The sequence below is a fragment of the Muscardinus avellanarius genome (genome assembly GCF_963383645.1).
Source record: "Muscardinus avellanarius genome assembly, chromosome: 11".
NCBI lineage: Eukaryota > Metazoa > Chordata > Mammalia > Rodentia > Gliridae > Muscardinus > Muscardinus avellanarius.
Window position 1 is genome coordinate 69714592 of NC_137797.1, and position 20272 is coordinate 69734863.

The 20272-nt window shown below is 43.3% G+C and overlaps 1 protein-coding gene across 1 annotated transcript in view; it reads left to right on the forward strand.

The window, feature by feature from the left end:
• Positions 1 to 182: 182 nt before the first annotated feature.
• BIN2 (bridging integrator 2) overlaps positions 183 to 20272 on the forward strand; it is a gene marked incomplete at both ends in the record, with an annotated part of 58053 nt that continues 37963 nt past the window's right edge. The window contains 2 exons of the mRNA XM_080704888.1: positions 183 to 263; positions 11959 to 12039. Coding sequence (XP_080561014.1) covers positions 183 to 263; positions 11959 to 12039 — 162 coding nt within the window. The remainder of the gene's footprint in view (positions 264 to 11958; positions 12040 to 20272) is intronic.

Sequence of the window (20272 nt, forward strand, 5' to 3'; positions counted from 1 at the left end):
CAGCGCCGCGACCCACCAGCCCCAGCCTGCCTCTGTGGCCACCCCGGCTGCTGCGGAGGGCGAGGTGGGCCCGGGCGGGGCGGTCGGGCAGGGACCCCCCCCCCCGCGCGGGGCATGCCGGGAGCCGCACTTCCTCCTCTGGGGCCTCTGGAAACCGCAGGGCCGGCGCCCCAGCCGGCAGGATGGCCGAGGGCAAGGCGGGCGGCGCGGCAGGCCTCTTCGCCAAGCAGGTGCAGAAGAAGTTCAGCAGGGCCCAGGAGAAGGTAGGCGGCCGGTGGAGTCCAAGAGGAGCCCGGGTGGGGGGCGCGTTTCCGTGAAAGGTGGCGGAGTGGAGAGGACCGGGAACTCCACCGATGATGGCAAGGGCGGGGAGCCGGGGGCAACAGTCTTTCAGGGGCCTCGAACCACTCCCAGGCTGCCCAGGAAAGTGGGAGAAAGGAGCTAAGGTTGGCCGAGCAGGATGGTGTTTTACGAAGCTTGAAAATGGAGGGTGTTTTTCCCAGCGTCAAAGAAGCTCGGAAGGATTGGGGCGACCACCAGCTCGGATGCCGCCAGCCCTCTGCGAGCTGGAGTAGGTCTACACCGGCCTGGCCTCTGGGAATCGTTCAACCTGCTAGAAGCAAGAGCCCGCATCTACTTCTTGCGCTCTCCTTTGGTGCCCCCCCACTCAGGCCCACGATGAAGAACCCGCCTCTCTTTGCAAATGGCACCCTTCTTAGCGAGGGGAGCCCAACTCCTGCGCTAGCATAGCTGTAACTTGCCTGCCTGTCTAGACTATGGGGACACGCTCTACAGAGTTTACTGATTTTTTTTTTTTTTTTTTTTTTTTTTACCCGTCCAGAGTATTTTCTTTGCTTCTAACCTCCACCCATAGATAACCCTGAAGGTGTGGTGGTGTGGGAAGACACAAGGCCGCAGGAAAGGCGGGGAGAGGAGACACAGAAGGACTTCGGCCACAGTGCTGGTTTTCTAAGGGTTCATGGCCTCAGAAGCAGTTAGGTGGATATGAATATGCACGTTGGGAACAACTGAAATATTTGTATTATCTTCTCAAGGCGGAGCACTGGCTTGAGTCCTGGGAAGGATTAAGGCACCAGCTCTCCCCAGCGGATAGTCAGCCACAGACTGGTGGAGTGTGGATGTAGTTCCTGACTTTAAGAGGCCGCAGGGAAGGGAAGGGCTCTATATGCTTTTTCTATCTTTTGAGGTCTTGTGACAAAAAGGAGGAAAAGGAGAAGATTTTCTGTAATCAGACTTTTGTACTTCATTTACCCTGACTCCACCTGGGTCACTGTTTCAGCCTCTCTGAAGGGTGTCTGGTTACAAATACCATAGGCCAGGGAGCAGTACCTAGGGGAAGGTAGTTACAAACAGTACTGGAGAATGGGAGGTGTCCCTAGAGAAAGCTACCTTGTGCTTGAGAAAGCAGTACAGAAACTCCAAACGACACACAAAACAGTCATGAATAATAGCAATTTTTAAGAGACATACCAAGGGATAGGGATGTAGCTCATTCAGAGTACATTTTCCTAGCATGTGCAAAGCCCTGGGTTTGATACCCAGCACCACAAAAGACAAAATAAGAAGTAAAAGACTTACTAGTTGACTTTTGCCTCACTCTTCTACCCTCTATCTCGACATTGCCTGTCATCAACACTATGCCTTTCCTTGAGGGTTTCCTGCCTTTTTTTTTTTTTTTTTTTTTTTTTGGTGGTACTGGGGTTCCTGGAAGCCCTTCTACCTCTGGGCTACACTCCCAGACCTATTTTTTTTTTATATTTGGAAACAGGGTCTCTTAAGGCAGCGCGGCTGGCTTTGAACCTCGCAATCCTCCTGTCTCTGCCTCCCAAGCACGGGGATTACAAGTGTGCACCACCACGCCCAGCAGGGGTTTTCCTGCTTTTTAAACATGAACTTCAAAATCTTAAATAAATAATGTCCTACTCTGGGCTTCAGATCTTGCTTCTGTAAAATAAAAATTTCTTTATGAAACAATATGCTAAGATCAAATTGAAAAGGAGGAGGGGGCCGGGCATGGTGGTGCATACCGATAGTCCCAGGACTTGGTAGGCTGAGATAGGAGACTCACAGGTTCGAGGCCAGTCTCAGCAACCTAGCAATTTAGTTAGACTCTAAATAAAAAATAAGGGCTAGGCGGGCGTGGTGGCACACACTTGTAATCCCCGCGCTTGGGAGGCTGAGACAGGAGGATCTCGCAGGTTCAAAGGCAGCCTCAGCTGGCTTAAGAGACCCTGTTTCCAGATAAGATATAAAATAGGTCTGGGAGTGTAGCCTGGAGGTAGAAGGCCCCTGGATTCCATCCCCAGTACCAAAAAAAAAAAAAAAAGTAAAAATAAATAAATAAATAAATAAGGGCTAGAGTAAGTATAGCTTGGAGGTAAAATGTTCCTGGTTTCAATCTCCAATACCAAAAGAAAAAAGAAAAGAAAGAAAGAAATTAGAGAAAGGGAAGGAAGGAGGGAGACCTGAACCTCAGAGTCAAATATTTCCCAACAGGAAAACCAGCCACCCAGGCAGCACTCTGTTCTTCTTGCCCTGAACCCTAATGAGGAAAAGAGAAAGAAGCAAACTCGAGTCTGCTTTGGGGAAGTCTCAGTCTTATGCAGAAAATAAGATACTTTGAATCCATACTCAGACCTAGGGACAGACAGACATTAAACTTCAAGTGGTACCTACGAGATACACCTGGATAAGCTGGGAGGGGCCTGGCCTGGGACGGGGGAGCTGGCTCAGCTTGTTCAGCCCAGAGCCAGAGTCCTTGTGTCTTGGAAGTTATTGAGGGCAAGATGAAAAGGGAGAAAGTTACAGTAAAAAGAAAGGATGCCCTGCAACACTTCACATTCTCTGTAAGCAGCTGGGAGTAATCTTCCGAATAATGTTGAAGAGCTAATGTGTCAATATCAAATGCCCATGATGGAGCAGACGCTGGGATATAACAAGACGGATCGCTCCCTATGGGGTCAGCATTCTAGCAACGTGATCTCACTTTGAATCAGTTGTTTGTATTCCCCCTTCCTTTTTTTAAAATATGTTAAATGTGTTACTAGAGATTTAACCCAGGTATGCTCTGACATTGAGCTATATCTCTAGCCCTTTTTATTTATGTATTTATGTATTTACTTATATATTTATTATTGTGGTACTGGGGATGGAACCTAGGGGCATTTTACCTCCTACCTATATCCCCAGCCCTATTTTTATTCTTTATTTTGAAACAGGGTCTCACTGAGTTGCAAAGGGCCTCGCTAAGTAGCTGAGGCTGCCCGCGAATGCAGATCCTCTTGTCTTAGCCTCCCAAATGCTGGGATTACAAGCGTGCACCACCATGCCCAGCTTCTAGCCCTTTTTTAAAAAATTTGCATTTTGAGACAGGGTTTCAATAAATTGCCCAGGTTAGTCTTTAATTGGCAGTCATCCTGCCTCAGGCTCGGAGTAGCTGGGATTATAGGCATGGGAAACCATGCCTGACCAAATAGTGTTTTTCTACTTCTTCTTCTTCCCCTTCTTCTCCTTCTCTTCTCCTTCTCCTTCTCCTTCTCCTTCTCCTTCTCCTTCTCCTTCTCCTTCTTCTTCTTCTTCGCTGGGGATTGAACCCATGGTCTCACATATTCTAGGCAAGTGATCTACCACTGAGCTGCACCTCTCAGCCCTAGTATCCCAATTTTAGAAATAAGGAAATGAGTTCAAAACAGATTGGTAAATGGCAAAACCATTATTGAAACCCAGGTGTTCGCCTTTGGTAACCTCAGGCCGCTCCCTTTGCTACTCCGACATCTGCGCCTCCCCACAGAGGTAGCAGTGGGACTTTGCTCAGGCTCATCTTGCTCTGAAAAGCTCACAGTAAACAGTCTGGTGAATGTTAAGCACAATAGGAATCAAGCATTCTGGTTCTATTTTCCAGTTCCCACCCAAACTCAGTTTGAGACTGGGTTCAGGCTGGCCTCATTGTGTTTTTACAGTGAGACCTCGTCACAGTTCAAACTGCTGCTTCCTCCATCTGTTTGTGATTTCTCTGCGGCAGGCCTCTCGCTCTCCCCTGAGGAAGGGCATTGTTGACGCTTCCTTTGTTGGTCTTTCCTCAGTTAACTTTTACTCAGCGTATGTCCCAGAAAGTTTAATTCACCAAATGTTTACAGAAAATTCCTTTGTTCAGGGAGCTGTTCTGTACCCAGGAGGGAATTTAGAGAGGAATAAAAGGTAGTTTTGCTGCCAGCAGCTTACAGTGTAGTGAAAAAAAGAAAGATAGTTAACTAGCCTGAGCTACATGATGTCTACGGGAATTCAGAGGACGGAAAGACTGGGGAGAGCCTAGGAGGGTTTTACAGTGGAGGCTGAATCTGAAAGAGGAATTGTGGGGGCTTAGTTGTTCCTCAGGCAAGTGGTGAGAGTATCCCAGTCAAGGAATGCCAGCGCTACAGCAAGCAGGAGTCTGCGATCTTTTTAGGTGGATTAGTGAAAAATGCAGCTGAGCTGGAGCATAAGGAGTAGTAAGAGAGAAGCTGGAAAAAGCACTTTGAGGCCCACCCACGTTAGCATAGCATAGAGCCCAAGAATTTCTTCTCTATTTATTTATTTATTTATTTATTTATTTATTTATTTATTTATTTTTGCAGTACTGGGATGAAACCCAGGGGCTACCTCCGAGCGACACCCCCAACCCTATTTTCTATTCTTTATTTTGAAACAGGGTGTCACTAAGTTGCAGAGGACCTCACTAAGTAGCTGAGGCTAGCTGCAAACCTGTGATTCCCCTGTCTCAGCCTCCCAAGTACTGGGATTACAAGTGTAAGCCTGGCCCTAAGAAATTCTTACAAAGCCATAATAAAGTTACTACAAATTAACAATGTTCCGTAATATCACCTAACACCCAGGGCCTGCTCAAATTACCCTTAATTAAGAGAATTAACTAAAATGTGATAGTCAGTTATGGGGAAGGGTTGTGGTAGGGAACTGTAGCCACCAAACACGTATGTGGTGATTTTTTTTTTTAACTTTATCCCTACCACTCCAGTCAATAGGAAACTTAAAAGAATAGACCAGTGACCACTGGAGTATTTTCCACCCATATTCACCAAGGGTTAACATCGTGTCACATTTGCTCCTTTTTGTCTGACTTCTCAACTGCCAGGCCAGGCAAATCGGGGCAGAATTCTCAGGGCAGGACTTTAGGAACTGCCATTTATGGTGTAGGCTTTTGTTAGGAAGCATTCCAAAACTAGAATTTATTCATTCTTTTAACAAACATCTGTTGATCCAGCTGCACTGGTGCACACCTGGGAGGCTGAGGCAGGAGGATTACATTTTCCTAGTCAGAACAGGCAATTTAGCAAAACCCTGTCTCAAAATGAAGTAAAAAGGGCTACAGGTGCAGTTCAGTGGTAGAGGCTTGCCTAGAATGCTCAGGCCCTGGGATCAATCCCAATGCCCAGTACTGCAAAGAAAAAAAACGTTTCCTGAGCATCTGTACATTCTGTTCCCTCAAGGGTTTCTACTTGAGGAAGAACATCTGATGTACTACAATGTACTAATCATATCCGGACACACAGACCTACAGCTCTAGCAACAATGAGTTGGGGCCCAGGGCCCTAGGTGTGCTTCCAGGGTGATCGCAGTCTCCTCTTCACTTTGAGTTGAAGGTGGGAAGGCCCTCTCAGCATATCGAGGCCCTCCAAGTCTTGAGCCTTTGAGATTGGGGAGGTTGGTCTGCCACAGTCATCCCCTACTCAGTTTTCTCCATCTTTCCCACCCCCTCCACTTAAGAAGAACCAAACCCTCGGCAAAGGAAGGGCGGGGTGGCAAAAAAGGAAGCGAGAGCTGTACTTACACCTAACAAGGTGGTTTTGCAACTTTCTGGTAGAACACAGTGTTTTGTTGGGGAAAAGGCAGAGCTAAGGAAGATGGCCGACTGCGTATCAGCAGAGGTGGTGAGCTGAGGGGGTGAGAGACAACACAGACAAACAGAGCTGAACTGAAAAGGACACAGGCATTTGTAGGCAAGGGAGCGAACCTAGACATAATGACAGTGGGTATATACGTATTGACGGCTCAGGTCAGGCACGCTGAGAAAGCACTCTACTGCATAACCTCATTCAATCCTCCCAACACTCCAGGGATAAGCATCATCTCAATGGGGGAGGGGTGTTCGGTAAATGGAGACCCAAGAGTTTAAGTGACTTGCCCAAAGGCTATAGCCAGCATGTGGACAGGCCAAGACAAGAGTTGATAGTTGACTGCAAGAACCCTATATCTTTTTTCTTTTTTTTTTTTTTTTTTTTTGTGGGTTTGGGGATGGAACCCAGAGGCATTTGACCTCTGAGCTGCACCCCCTGCCCAATTTTTTTATTCTTTATTTTGAAACAGGGTCTCACTGAGTTTGGGAGGGCCTCACTAAGTAGCTGAGGATGGCCTCGAACCACGATCCTCTGGTCTCAGCCTCCCAAATGCTGGGATTACAGGCGGGCGCCACCACGCCCGGCTTCAAGAACCCTTAATCTTAACAGCTACTGCTAGAGCTACAGAATTTTTTTTTAAATTGGGAATTGAACCCAGGGGGATTCTACCTCCAAGTTTCTTTCCCAACCATGTTTTTTATTTTTGTTTTGAAATAGGACCTCACTAAGTAGCTAAGGCTGGCTGTAAACCTGCAATCCTCCTGTCTCAGCCTCTCAAGTACTGGGATTATAAGTGTGTGCCACCGCGCCCAGCTAGCTCCAGAATTAAGAGACATTAACTTCTGGAGTAAGACTGGAGATGTACATCAGTCTCCACATAGATCCTTCTCCAGTCCCAGGCCTGGCCACTTTTGCAGTGATTTAAAGCCCTTCATGATGAGACTCCCATCTCCCTTTCTAACTTCTTTCCCCACTAGTCCCCGTAACTTACCCTGAATGAACCATGCCAAACCATCTCAGGAAACGGCCATGAAATTACATTTTCCAATGGCCTTGTTGACGCTGTTGTCTGCCTTGAATCCTCTTTCTACTCTCTTTGGACTTATTTTTTTCTAGCATTGCTGGGGATTGAACCCAGAGTCTTGCACATGCTACTGTGCTCTATCAAGAACTACATCCCAGCTGGGTGTGGTGGCACAAGTTTGTAATCCCAGCACTTGGGAGGCTGAGACAAGAAGGATCACAGTTCAAGGACAGCCTCAGCTACTTAGTGAGGCCCTTTGCAACTCAGTGAGACCCTGTTTCAAAATAAAGAATAAAAATTAGGGCTGGAGGTGTAGCTCAGAAGTAGAATGCCCCTAGGATCCATCCCCATTACCTAAAAAAAAAAAAAAAAAAAAAAAAAAAACTACATCCCATCCATTTCTTGTTTATTTTGAGACAAGGTCATTCTAAGTTGCCCAGGCTGGCCTCAAACTTGTCATCTTCCTGCCTTGGCCTGCTGAACAACTGGGATTACAGGCATGTGTCATCATGCCTAGTTCCAGTTTCACTCTTTATATGAATCTAGCAAGACCAAGCCATGGTCCTCTCCTGTATCACTCTCTCCTTCCTGTTAAAATTACAGTTGCTGAGCTGGGCGTAGTGGCACACGCTTGTAATCCCAGCATTCTGGAGGCTGAGACCTGGAGGATCGCAGTTCGCGGCCAGCATCAGCTACTTAGTGAGGCCCTCTGCAACTCAGTGAGACCCAGTTTCAAAATAAAGAATAAAAAATAGAGCAGGGGGTGTAGCTCAGAGGTCGAATGCCCCTGGGTTCCATCCCCAGACCCAAAAAAAAAAAAAAAAAAAATTACAGTTGCTGGATACTGAGAGATCTAAAGAAATAAATCCAGCACCTAATCCTTAAGGATATACAATTTAGGAAACATAGACAAATACAAATAATAGAAAATAATAATGAATAGGCCAGTACAAGTGAGACCCGGTTTCAAAATAAAAAATAAAAAGGGTCTGGGGGTTGTAGATCAGAGGCAGAGCACCCATGGATTCAATCCCCAGTATGGAAGAGAGGGAGGAAGGAGACAATAATAAGCTTGGTATGGTGGTGCACATCGGTAATTCCGTTACTTGAGAGACTGAGACAGGAGAACTGTAGGTTTAAGGCCTCGGCAACTTAGTGAGACCCTGCTTCAGAATAAAAATCAAAAAGAGGCTGGGCGTGGTAGTGCATGCTTGTAATCCCAGCATTCAGGAGGCGGAGATGGGAGGATCACAGTTCAGGGAACAGCCTCAGCTACTTAGCAAGGCCCTTTGCAACTCAGTAAGATCCTGTTTCAAGAAATAAAGCCTAAAAAATAGGACTGGGGGGGTGTAGCTTGGAGGTAGAATGCCACTGGGTTCCATCATCAGTACCGCAAAACTAAATCAATAAAATAAAAAGGTCTGGGTGTATAGCTCAGAGGTAGAATGCTCCCTGGGTTCAATCCCCAGTACCAAGGAAGGAAGGAAGGAAGGAAGGAAGGAAGGAAGGAAGGAAGGAAGGAAGGAAGGAAGGAAGGAAAACAATGATAAAATGTGTTCAAGGTACAGAAGTTGCATCCACTTAAGAATGAGTAATTAATTAATGGGCTGAAGTCAGTGTGGTTAAGTGTTAGAAGTGTGAACTGAGTTTTGTTTTGTTTTGTGTGGTGCTGAGGATTGAACACACATGCAGTCTACCTCTGAGCTATACCCCAACTTTTTTTTTTTTTTTTTTTTTTTTTGCAGTGCTGGGGATGGAACCCAGGGGCTTTCTACCTCTGAGCCACACCCCCAGCCCTATTTTTTATTCTTTATTTTGAAAGAGGGTCTCACTGAATTGTGCAGGACCTCACTAAGTAGCTGAAGCTGGCTGTGAACCTGCAGTCCCCCGTCTCAGTCTCCCAAGGACTGGGATTACAAGCATGGCTACCCTTAAATAAAAAGGTTGCCTTTTTATTTTTTATTCTGAAACAGGGCCTTGCTAAATTGGGGAGAGTATCATTAAGCTGCCGAGGCTGGTCTCAAATATGTAGTCATCCTGTATCAGCCTCTTAAGTACTGAGATTATAGGTGTGTGCCACCATACCTAGCTTGAACTGAGTTATATTTGTTTTGTATTTAGATATGTCCCCAGCAGACAAGGTAGGGAAGGGCATCCCAGAAAGAGAGAATGGCATCTGCAGGCGTGGTGGCACACGCTTATAATCCCAGTACTTGGGAGGCTGAGACAGGAAGATCACACAGGTTTGAAGCCAGCCTCAGCTACTTAGTGAGGCTCTCAGCAATTTATGAGACCCTGTTTTCTTTTTTTTTTTTCTTTTTTTTTTTGTGGGTCTGGGGATGGAACCCAGGGGCATTTGACCTCTGAGCTACACTCCCTGCCCTATTTTGTATTCTTTATTTTGAAAGAGGGTCTCACTAAGTTGCAGAGGGCCTCACTAAGTAGCTGAGGCTATCCGCGAACCGCCATCCTCCGGTCTCAGCCTCCCAAATGCTGGGATTACAAGCGTGTGCTACCATGCCTGGCTGAGACCCTGTTTTCAAATAAAGTATAAAATAGGTCTGGGATTATAGCCTGGAGGTAGAAAGCCTCTGGGTTCCACCCCCAGTACCACCAAAAAAAAAAAAAAAAAAAAAAAAAGAGAGAGAGAGAGAGGGAGGGGGAGAGAGAAAAAAAAATGGCATCTAGATAAATAGATGAGGGTGACTTATTCAAGAAACTAAAAAACCTGTCCTACAGGGCAGCCTGCAGGGAGGGGGAACAGTGAGAGCGGAGGCTTAATGAAGGGTCAGATCACTGGGACCTGTATGCTCACCAGAGTTTAAACTATGTCTTAATGAGTACATAATGGGCATTTAATAAAAACAGGTCTTGAGATGAAGACGGAGCCATTCGATTTTAAGCAGCAGCATGGTCAGCTATTGCAGCAGGCAGGAAATAGTGAGCCACAGACCAAGGTCATGGCAGAGAGAACGTGGGTGGTTTCCAGAGACTGACGTGGTGAGGAATTTGATGCAGAAGAAGAGGAAGGAGCAGCTGCAGCAACTCTTGAGATTTTTCCTCAGGCTTGGAAGACGATGGTGCCTTCCCCCAAAATGGGGTTATAGTAGAAGTAGCACATGGCTCCTTGATTTTGTTTTTGATTTTTGGTACTAGGGATTGAACCCAGCAGTATTCTACCTCTGAGCCATACCCTGGCGCTTTTTGTTTTGAAACAGGGCCTCACTGAGTTGCTGAGGCTGGCCTTGAACCTGCTATCTCAGTTTCCCAAGTCCTGGGATGCGACTCCTTGGTTTTAAGTGCGCGTCCTCTCTAACAACAGAAGCCGGGGCGTTTTTCACCAGCCTGTCTTTCGCCTTAGCATCGAGACAAGCATGATGGTTGGCTCTCGTGTTTCTCAGCTGAGGAGGCAGACATAGATAGCATTCAGAGCTGAGTTTCAGATGTATTGTATCTGAGCTTCCAGAGGTTTTCATGAGAGAAGAGTGTCCTGCTCACCCCTGTAGCCTCACCTGAATCACAGATTGAGAGGACTCTGTGATTTGGGCTGGAAGAGGGTCTGTTAAGTGAAAAATGTCTTCAAGCCTTATATTTTATCTTATAGTCTTCTCATTAATCCTTGTTTTAATATATGCCCTCCTCTTTACTCCTTAAAAAACATGTGAAGGCTAGGATGTAGTTCAGTAGTAGAGCATGTACTTAGTTTGTGCAAGGCTTTGGGTGTGTGTGTGTGTGTGTGTGTGTGTGTGTGTGTGTGTGTGTGTTTTACTGGGGATTGATCTCAGGGGCTTTCTACCTCCAAGCCATGCCCCCAATCCTTCTTTTATTTATTTATTTATTTATTTATTTATTTATTTATTTTTATTTTTTGCGGGTCTGGGGATGGAACCCAGGGGTATTCAACCTCCAAGCTATACCCCCTGCCCTGTTTTTTATTCTTTATTTTTGAAACAGGGTCTCACTGAGTTGTAGAGGGCCTCACTAAGTAGCTGAGGCTGTCTGCGAACCGCGATCCTCAGGTCTCAGCCTCCCGAATGCTGGGATTACATGCGTACACCACCATGCCCGGCTTCTTTTATTTTTTTGAAATAGGGTCTCACTAAGTTGTTAAGGGTCTTGCTAAGTTGCTGAGACTGACTCCAAACCTGTCATCTTACTTCAGCCTCCCAAGTACTAGGATTACAGGTGTCTGGTGCCATGCCTGACTTTAAATACCAATGATATTCCAGGAAGATATCTTATCTATTCTGAAATATAGACTACACACACACACACACACACACACACACACACACACACACACCTTTTAGCACACTGCTGCATACTCTCAGTTATTCCAGTTTTTTTTTTTTTTTTTCCGGCACTGGGGATGAAACCCAGGGGTGTTCTACCTCCAAGTTAGGACCCCAGTCCTATTTTTTATTCTTTATTTTATTTTATTATTATTTTTGTGGTACTGGGGGTGGAACCTAGGGGCTTTTCTACCTCCAGGCTATACTCCCAGACCTATTTTATACTTTATTTGGAAACAGGATCTCACTAAGTTGCTGAGAGCCTCACTAAGTAGCTGAGGCTGGCTTCGAACCTGTGCAACCCTCCTTTTCTCAGCCTCCCAAGCACTGGGATTACAAGTGTGCGCCACCACGCCTGGCTTTATTCTTTATTTTGAAACAGGGTCTCAGTGAGTTGCAAAGGGCCTCACTAAGTAGCTGAGGTTGTCCGTGAACCGAAATCCTCCTGTCTCAGCCTCCCAAATGCTGGGATTATAAGCATGTGCCACCATGCCCGGCTCACAGTTATCCCTGTTTGAGAAGAACCACAAAACACAATTGTTTTGTCAGCAAACCCTTAGATTCATGATTGTTTTGTATTGCTAAACCTTATATTCCTAATTTTGTTGGGCTGATAGGTGTGAGGACCTATAGTTCCATCTAAGACTCTGAAAGGAGTCAGAATCATGAGATCAACAGATAAGAGAGACTTGACTATAACTTTATGAGCCTTTCTGTCTTACATCCCCAGGTACTACAAAAACTGGGGAAAACTGTAGAAACCAAAGATGAGCGGTTTGAACAAAGTGCCAACAACTTCTACCAACAGCAGGTAATCTGGAGGGTGGGGAGGGCGCTTGGAGGACAGAGAACTCAGGCTCTGCAAACCAGGGGCTGAGCCCAGACCCCTCCCCTAGGGCTCAGGGCCACAAGTGGCCTGCTGCTGACCTGTCCACTGGGGACCAGAGAAACTTCCCCCTCCTGTTACTGCTGACCCTGGGAGTTCAGGGGACAGAAGAGTGTTCCTTCTCTTAGTGGTTCCCCTCAGGACTGCCAAGGCACAGTGGCACCACCAGGTTCCTCAGCAACCTCAGAGTGCGCCCTGCCACCTGAGTCGCTGGCCTGCCTCCTTGTCTCCTGTCCTCGCTGTCGTCACCTACCACATCTGCTCCGCCTGAGCCTCCGGCACAGAGCAAGACCTCCGTCACTCACATGGCCTTTCCACAGACAAACCTATTTTTTTATTTTTATTTTTTGCGGGTCTGGGGATGGAACCCAGGGGCATTCGACCTCCAAGCTCTACCCCCTGCCCTATTTTTTATTCTTTATTTTGAAACAGGGTCTCACTAATTTGTGGAAGGTCTCACTAAGTAGCTGAGGCTGTTCACAAACTGTGATCCTCCTCTCTTAGCCTCCTGAATGCTGGGATTACAAGCGTGCGCCCCCATGCCCGGCTAAAACCTATTCTTGCTGTTCTTTCTTTTTCTATTTATTTGTTTGCTTGTTTGTTTATGATTTATTTTTGGTTCTAGGGATTGAACCCAGTAACACTCTCCCTCTGAGCTACATCACAGCTCTTTTGCTTTTCAGTTTTTATTTATTTATTTTTTGTGGTACTAGGGATGGAACCCAGGGACATTATACCTCCGAACGACACCCTTAGCCCTATTTTTTTTTATTCTTTATTTTTTATTCTTCTATTCTTTGCAACTCACTGAGACACTGTTTCAAAATAAAGAATAAAACGTAGGGCTGGGAGTATAGCTCAGAAGTAGAATGCCTCTGGGTTCCATCCCCAGTATTAGAAAGAAAGAAAGAAAGAAAGAAAGAAAGAAAGAAAGAAAGAAAGAAAGAAAGAAAGAAAGAAAAAAGAAAGAAAGAAAGAAAGAAAGAAAGAAAGGAAAGAAAGAGAGAGAAAGAAAGAGAAAGAAAGAAGAAAGGAGGAAGGGAGGGAGGGAGGGAGGGAAAGAAGTAGTTAACAGAGATTTAACAAACTCCATAGGATTTTTTACTTTCTATCTACCATTTGTAAGACACTGTGCTCAGTGCTTCACATGGATTATGTCATTTAATTTTCACATCAGCTCTTTAAAATAGAAGTCCACGCCTGCAGGTGAGCCTCAGGTATACAGAGCTCTCACTGCAGTTTCTTTACATATTAGATGGCTATGATTGAACCCAATCTCCAGCTCCCTTGCCACTGGTCCAGAGGTCAAGTTGTATCAACTAAGCCTGAATCCTTTATTACGTGGCTCGCCTCTCCAGCTTGTCAGCCCCCAGGCTGAGTCATTTGTTTGGCACCTCCTCAGGTGTGGTCAGAGGGGAACGCCATGAGTAACAAGGACACAGGATTTACCTCCTGGACACCAGGGACAAGACCAGCCACATTCTGTCTACATAATATCAATTTGTTGGATTATATGAAAAATAAATTTTGTATGTCTGGTACTGGGGATTGAACCCAGGGGCATTCCCCTCCAAGCTACACTCCCAGGTCTATTTTCTCTTTATTTTGTAACAGGGTCTCACTAAGTTGCGGAACGCCTCACTAAGTAGCTGAGGCTGGCTGTGAAACTGTTATCTTCCTGTTTCAGTCTCCCAAGTACTGGGATCACAATTGTGCGCCACCACACCTGGCTTGGAAAATAATTTTTTAAGTTGTAGTGAAATATTAGAGGCCTGGGGATGTAGCCAAGTGGCAGGGTGCTTGCCTGGCATGAATGAGGCCCTGAGTTCAAACCCTCATGCCCACACAGGGGGGAAAAAAAAGGATGTTAACTCTCATCTAGTTTAGTAGATGATGTATATTAAAATAATTTGGGAAATATTTAAAATGTTTCTGGGAGTATAACCTAGGAGTCTTTTACTTTTAAACTTTTTTAATGGAAAATTACAAGTATATCTAAAGAAACTTGTATGTGAGCCCTCATGTACCTATAACCTGGCTTCAATAACTTATAACTCATAGGCAATCTACCTTTCTTTCTTTCTTTCTTTCTTTCTTTCTTTCTTTCTTTCTTTCTTTCTTTCTTTCTTTCATTTTGTGGTACTGGGATTGGAATCCAGGGGCATTCTACCTCCATGCTATACCACCAGCCCTATTTTTTATTCTTTATTTTGAAACCGGGTCTCACTGACTTGCAAAGGGACTCACTAAGTAGCTGAGGCTGTCCATGAACTGCGATCCTCCTGTCTCAGCCTCCCAAATTCTGGGATTACAAGCGTGTGCCACCACGCCCGGATTGGCAATCTTATTTCATTTCTGTCTCTACTTACTTTTCTGCTATCCTTGATTTTTTGAAGAAAATTCCAGTTATCAAGACGGGCATGGTGGCACACATTTGTAATCCCAGCTTTTGGGACGCTGAGACAGGAAGATCTTGGTTCCTAGACAACCTCAGCTACTTAGTGAGGCCCTTTGCAACTCAGTGAGATGCCATCTCAAAATAAAGAATAAAAAATAGGGTTGGGTGTGTCTCTCAGAGGTAGAATGCTCCTGGGTTCCATTCCCAGTACTGCAAAAAAAAAAAATCCAATTATCATATCATACGGATTTTTTTTTAGCATTCTTAAGTTGTTTTTATTCTTTTTTTCTTAACTTTTTTTAAACAAATTTTTTATTGAACATAAATGGTATACATTTAAACTATATTTGGTGCCCTCTCCCCCCCACTCCCGTTTTCCCTTCCCCCCTCCCACCAATGGTTGTCCAGGATAACCGTGTCATATTTATAATTTTACACATATTCAAATGTAGACCCTCATTAATCAATATCAGCCTTCCTCCTCTCCTATCTTTCCATTCAAACTTTGCTGATATTTCCCCTCCATTATCTGGAGTCCCACTGGTATCCTCTGTGTTTCCTAGTTTGGGCATATTAGAGGAAACATATGTACCTTCTCCTTCTGTACTTGGCTGATCTCACTTAACATAATGTTCTCCAGGACTTTCCATCTTCTTGCAAATGATATAATTTTGTTCTTCTTTATGGCTGAATAGAATTCCATTGTGTGTATTTCCCAGAGTTTTGCTATCCATTCATCTGTTGATGGAGATCTGGGTTGGTTCCATATTTTGGCTATTAAGAATTGTGCTGCTATGAACATAGGTATACATATGTTGCTGTATTTCTCTGAATTTCAACCCCTTTGGAAAGATACCCAGAAGTGGTATAGCTGGATCATATGGTGGGTCTATTCCCACCTTTCTTAGGAATCTCCACACAGATCTCCATAGTGGCTGAACTAGTTTGCATTCCCACCAACAATGTAAAAGAGTTCCTCTTTCCCCACATCCTTGCCAACATTTGTTGTTGTTTGATTTCTTTATGCTTGCCACTCTGACTAGGGTTAGATGGAATCTCAGTGTGGTTTTCCTTTGCATCTCCCTGATGGCCAGTGATGTAGAACATCTTTTCATGTATCTATTAGCCCTTTGTATCTCTTCTTTTGTGAAGTGTCTATTCAATTCATTTGCCCATTTCTTGATTGCGTTGTTTGTTTTGCTAGTGTAGAGTCTTGAGCTCTTTGTATATTCTGGATATCATTAGCCCCCTATCAGAGTGGTGGCTGGTAAGATCTTTTCCCATTCTGTAGGCTTCCTCTTTAGGTTACTGATGGTTTCCTTTGATGAGAGGAAACTTTTTAGTTTGATGCTATCCCACTTGTTAATTCTTGCTTTAATTTTCTGAGCTTTGGAGGTTTTGTTGAAGTTACTGCCTGTGCCAATATGCTGTAGTGTTGAGCCTATGCTCTCCTCTAATAACTTCACAGTCTCAGGTCTAATTTCCAAGTCTTTGATCCATCTTGAGTTGATTCCTGTGCATGGTGCGATATAGGGGTTTAGTTCCATCTTTCTACAAATGGATAGCCAATTCTTCCAGCACCGTTTGTTGAAAAGGCTGTCTTTTCTCCAGTGTATGAGTCTGGCCCCTTTGTCAAAGATTAATTGACGCCGGGCGTGGTGGCGCACGCTTGTAATCCCCGCGCTTGGGAGGCAGAGACAGGAGGATCGCGCAGGTTCGAAGCTAGCCGCGCGTGCTGGCTTAGGAGACCCTGTTTCCAAATAAAAATGTAAAAATAGGTCTGGGAGTGTAGCCCGGAGATAGAAGGGCTTCCAGGAACCCCAGTACCACCAAAAAAAAAAAAAAAAAAAAGATTAATTGACTAAAGATGTGTGGATTTGTTTCTGTATCTTCTATTCTAATCCACTGGTCAGTATATCTGTTATTGTGCCAGTACCATGCTGTTTTTACTACTATTGCTCTATAGTATAATTTGAAGTCTGGGATTGTGATGCCTCCTGCGTGATTCTTGTTGCTGAGAATTGCTTTGGCTATTCTGGGTCTTTTCTTTCTCCATATAAAGTTCATGATTGATTTTTCTAGATCTCTGAAGAATGTCGCTGGTATTTTAATGGGAATTGCATTGAATCTATAGATCAGTTTTGGTAGAATGGCCATTTTGATGATATTTATTCTGCCTATCCATGAGCATGGGAGGTCTTTCCATCTTCCAAGGTCTTCTTCAATTTCTTTCTTTAATGTTTTATAGTTTTTGTTGTAGAGGTCTTTTACATCTTGGGTTAGGTTTATTCCTAGGTATTTTATTGGTTTTGAGGTTATAGTGAATGGAATTGTTTTCTTTGTTTCTTTCATTGTGGATTCATTGTTGGCATAAAGAAAAGCCACTGATTTCTTTAGGTTGATTTTGTATCCTGCGACTTTGCTGAATTTGTTAGTCAGCTCCAGAAGTCTTTTGGTTGAGTTCTTTGGGTCTTCCAGATAAAGGATCATGTCATCTGCAAATAAGAATAATTTTAATTTCTCTCTTCCTATGTGGATTCCTTTGATTTCCTTCTCTTGTCTTATTGCTGCGGCAAGGGTCTCAAGGACTATATTGAAAAGGAGTGGTGATAGTGGGCATCCTTGTCTTGTTCCTGATTTTAGAGGAAATTCTTGCAGTTTTTCCCCATTCAATATAATGTTGGCTTTGGGTTTACAGTATATTGCCTTAATGATGTTGAGGTACGTTCCTTCTATCCCAATTTTCTGCAGTGTTTTTAACATGAATGGGTGTTGGATTATGTCGAATGCTTTTTCAGCATCTATTGCTATGATGATGTGGTATTTGTTCTTGGTTCTATTTATGTGGTGAATAACATGTATTGATTTGCGTATGTTGAACCAGCCTTGTTTTTCTGGGATGAAACCGACTTGGTCATGATGTATTATTCTTTTGATATAGTTTTGAATGCTTATAGCTAGTATTTTGTTTAGAATCTTTGTATCTATGTTCATTAAGGATATTGGTCTGTAGTTTTCCTTTCTTGAGGTATCTTTATTTGTTTTGGGAATTAATGTGATACTGGCCTCATAGAAGGAATTTGGGAGAGTTCCATCTCTTTCAATTTCCTGGAACAAGTTATGAAGTATTGGTATTAGTTTTTCACTGAAGGTTTTGTAAAATTCAGCTGGAAACCCATCTGGGCCTGGGCTTTTCTTTGGTGGAAGAATTTTTATTGCCATTTCTATTTCTTTTGTTGCTATTGGTTGCTTTAGCCTTGCTATGTCCTCTTGGTTGAGTTTAGGTAGGTTAACTGTGTTTAGAAATCTATCAATTTCTTCCATGTTTTCTAGTCTATTGGAGTAAAAATTTTTTTTTTTTTTTTTTTGGTGGTGGTACTGGGGGTGGAACCCAGAGGCTTTCTACCTCCGGGCTATACTCCCAGACCTTTTTTTTATATTTTATTTGGAAACAGGGTCTCACTAGGTTGCTGAGAGCCTCACTAAGTAGCTGAGGCTGGCTTCGAACCCGTGACATCCTCCTGTCTCAGCCTCCCAAGCGCAGGGATTACAAGCGTGTGCCACCACGCCCGGCTGTAGTAAAATTTTTAAAGTAGTTTCTGATAATCCTTTGAATTTCTCCACTCTATGTGGTGATGTCTCCTTTTTCATTTCTATTTTTGATAATTTGAGTTGATTCTCTTTTTCTTTTGGTTAGGTTGGCCAGGGGTTTATCAATTCTATTAATCTTTTCAAAGAACCAGCTTTTTGTTTTATTGATTCTTTGAATTGTTTTTTTGTTCTCCACTTCATTTATTTCTGCTCTAATTTTAATAATTTCTTGCCTTCTGCTGACTTTGGGAATAGACTGTTGCAGAGTTTCTAGGTCCTTGAGTTGTGTCATTAGGTTCTTTACTTGGTGGTTCTCTGTCCTTCTTATGTGGGCACTCAATGCAATAAATTTTCCTCTTAATACTGCCTTCATAGTGTCCCATAGATTTTGGTAGGTTGTGTCTCTGTTTTCATTTGTTTCCATAAATTTCTTTATTTCTTCCCTAATTTCTGCTCTTTCCCATTCATCATTCAATAGTGTATCATTCAATCTCCATGTATTTGAATAATTTCTTTTGAGTTTCCTGTTGTTGATTTCTACTTTTATTCCATTATGGTCTGAAAAGATGCAAGGAATTATATTACATTTTTTGAATTTGCAGTCGCTTTCTTTGTGAACCAGGATGTGGTCTCTTTTGGAGAAGGTTCCATGGGCTGCTGAGAAGAATGTGTATTCTGTAGTTCCTGGCTGAAATATTCTATAAATGTCTATTAGGTCCATTTGGTTTATGGTTTTCTTTAATTCTAAGGAGTCTTTACTCATCTTTTGCCTTGAAGATCAATCCAGTGGTGTGAGAGGTATGTTAAAGTCTCCCAGAATTATTGTATTTGGGTCTATTTGGGATCTGATGCCCAGAAGGGTTTGTTTTATAAATGTGGTTGCACCCACGTTTGGGTCATAAATATTTACTATCATTATATCTTCTTGGTGTATTGTTCCTTTTAATAAAAGGAAGTGTCCTGATTTGTCTCTTCTGATGTGTTTTAGTTTAAAGTCTGTTTTGTTGGATATCAGTGTTGCTACCCCTGCTCTTTTTTGGTCTCCAGTAGCATGGTATATCTTTTTCCATCCTTTCACTTTCAGTCTGTGGATGTCTTTGGCAATAAGATGAGTTTCTTGCAGACAGCATATATTTGGATTATGTTTTTTAATCCACATTGCCAGTCTATGTCTTTTGATTGGTGAGTTAAGTCCTTTATAACGTTGAGATATTATTGAAATATGATTTTTGTTTTCTGCCATTTTGCGTTCTGTCTACTATTCGGTGGTTTTGTCTTTCTTCTTTACTTAAATGGCCCACTTATGAACTTCCTCTCTTCTCTGGTTCTGAAGTCTGCTTCTTTTTTCTTCTTTATGATTTATTTCTTTAAGAATTTTCTCTAGTGTTGGTTTTGAATTCATGAATTTTTTTAAGATTCTGTTTATCCTGAAATACTTTTGTTTCCCCATTGATTTTGAATAGTAGTTTGCTGGATAGAGTAGTTTTGGTTGAAAGTTATTTTCTTCCAGGGTCTGAATCACATCGTACCAGTCTCTCCTAGCATTCCTGACCTGGGTTGTATAGTCTGGGATGATTCTTATTGTTTTGCTTCTATATGTCACTCATCCTTTTGTTCTCACTGTTTTTAAGATTCCTTCCTTGGCCTCTATATTGGTCATTTTGGCTATTATGTGGCATGGGGAGGTCCTTCTTTAGTCCTGTCTCAATGGAGTTCTATATGCCTCCTGGACATGAAGATCCAAATCTCTTTCCATGTTTGGAAAATTCTCTGAAATTATTTCTTTGAAGGGATTACGGATGCCCTTGGTCTGTACCTCTATCCCTTCTTCAATGCCTATTATCCGTAAGTTAGGGCGCTTCATATTATCCCATATTTGCTGGATGTTTAGGTTTTGTTGCTGTAGAGATTTCTGTATATCACTGACCGTGTTTTCGGTTTTGGATGTACTGTCTTCTAACATTGATATTCTGTTTTCCATTTCATCTAATCTTCCAGAATTTCTTTCTATTGCTGTCTTCATTTCACTTATTGACTCTTTCATTTCATTCCAGACCTCTTTCTGATTCTTTCTTAGTGTTTCCAACTCATCTTTCATCTCCTCTAGACTCGGTTTAAATCCTTTCATCATATTGTAAATCAAGATTCTAAACTCTCCTTCTTGCATTT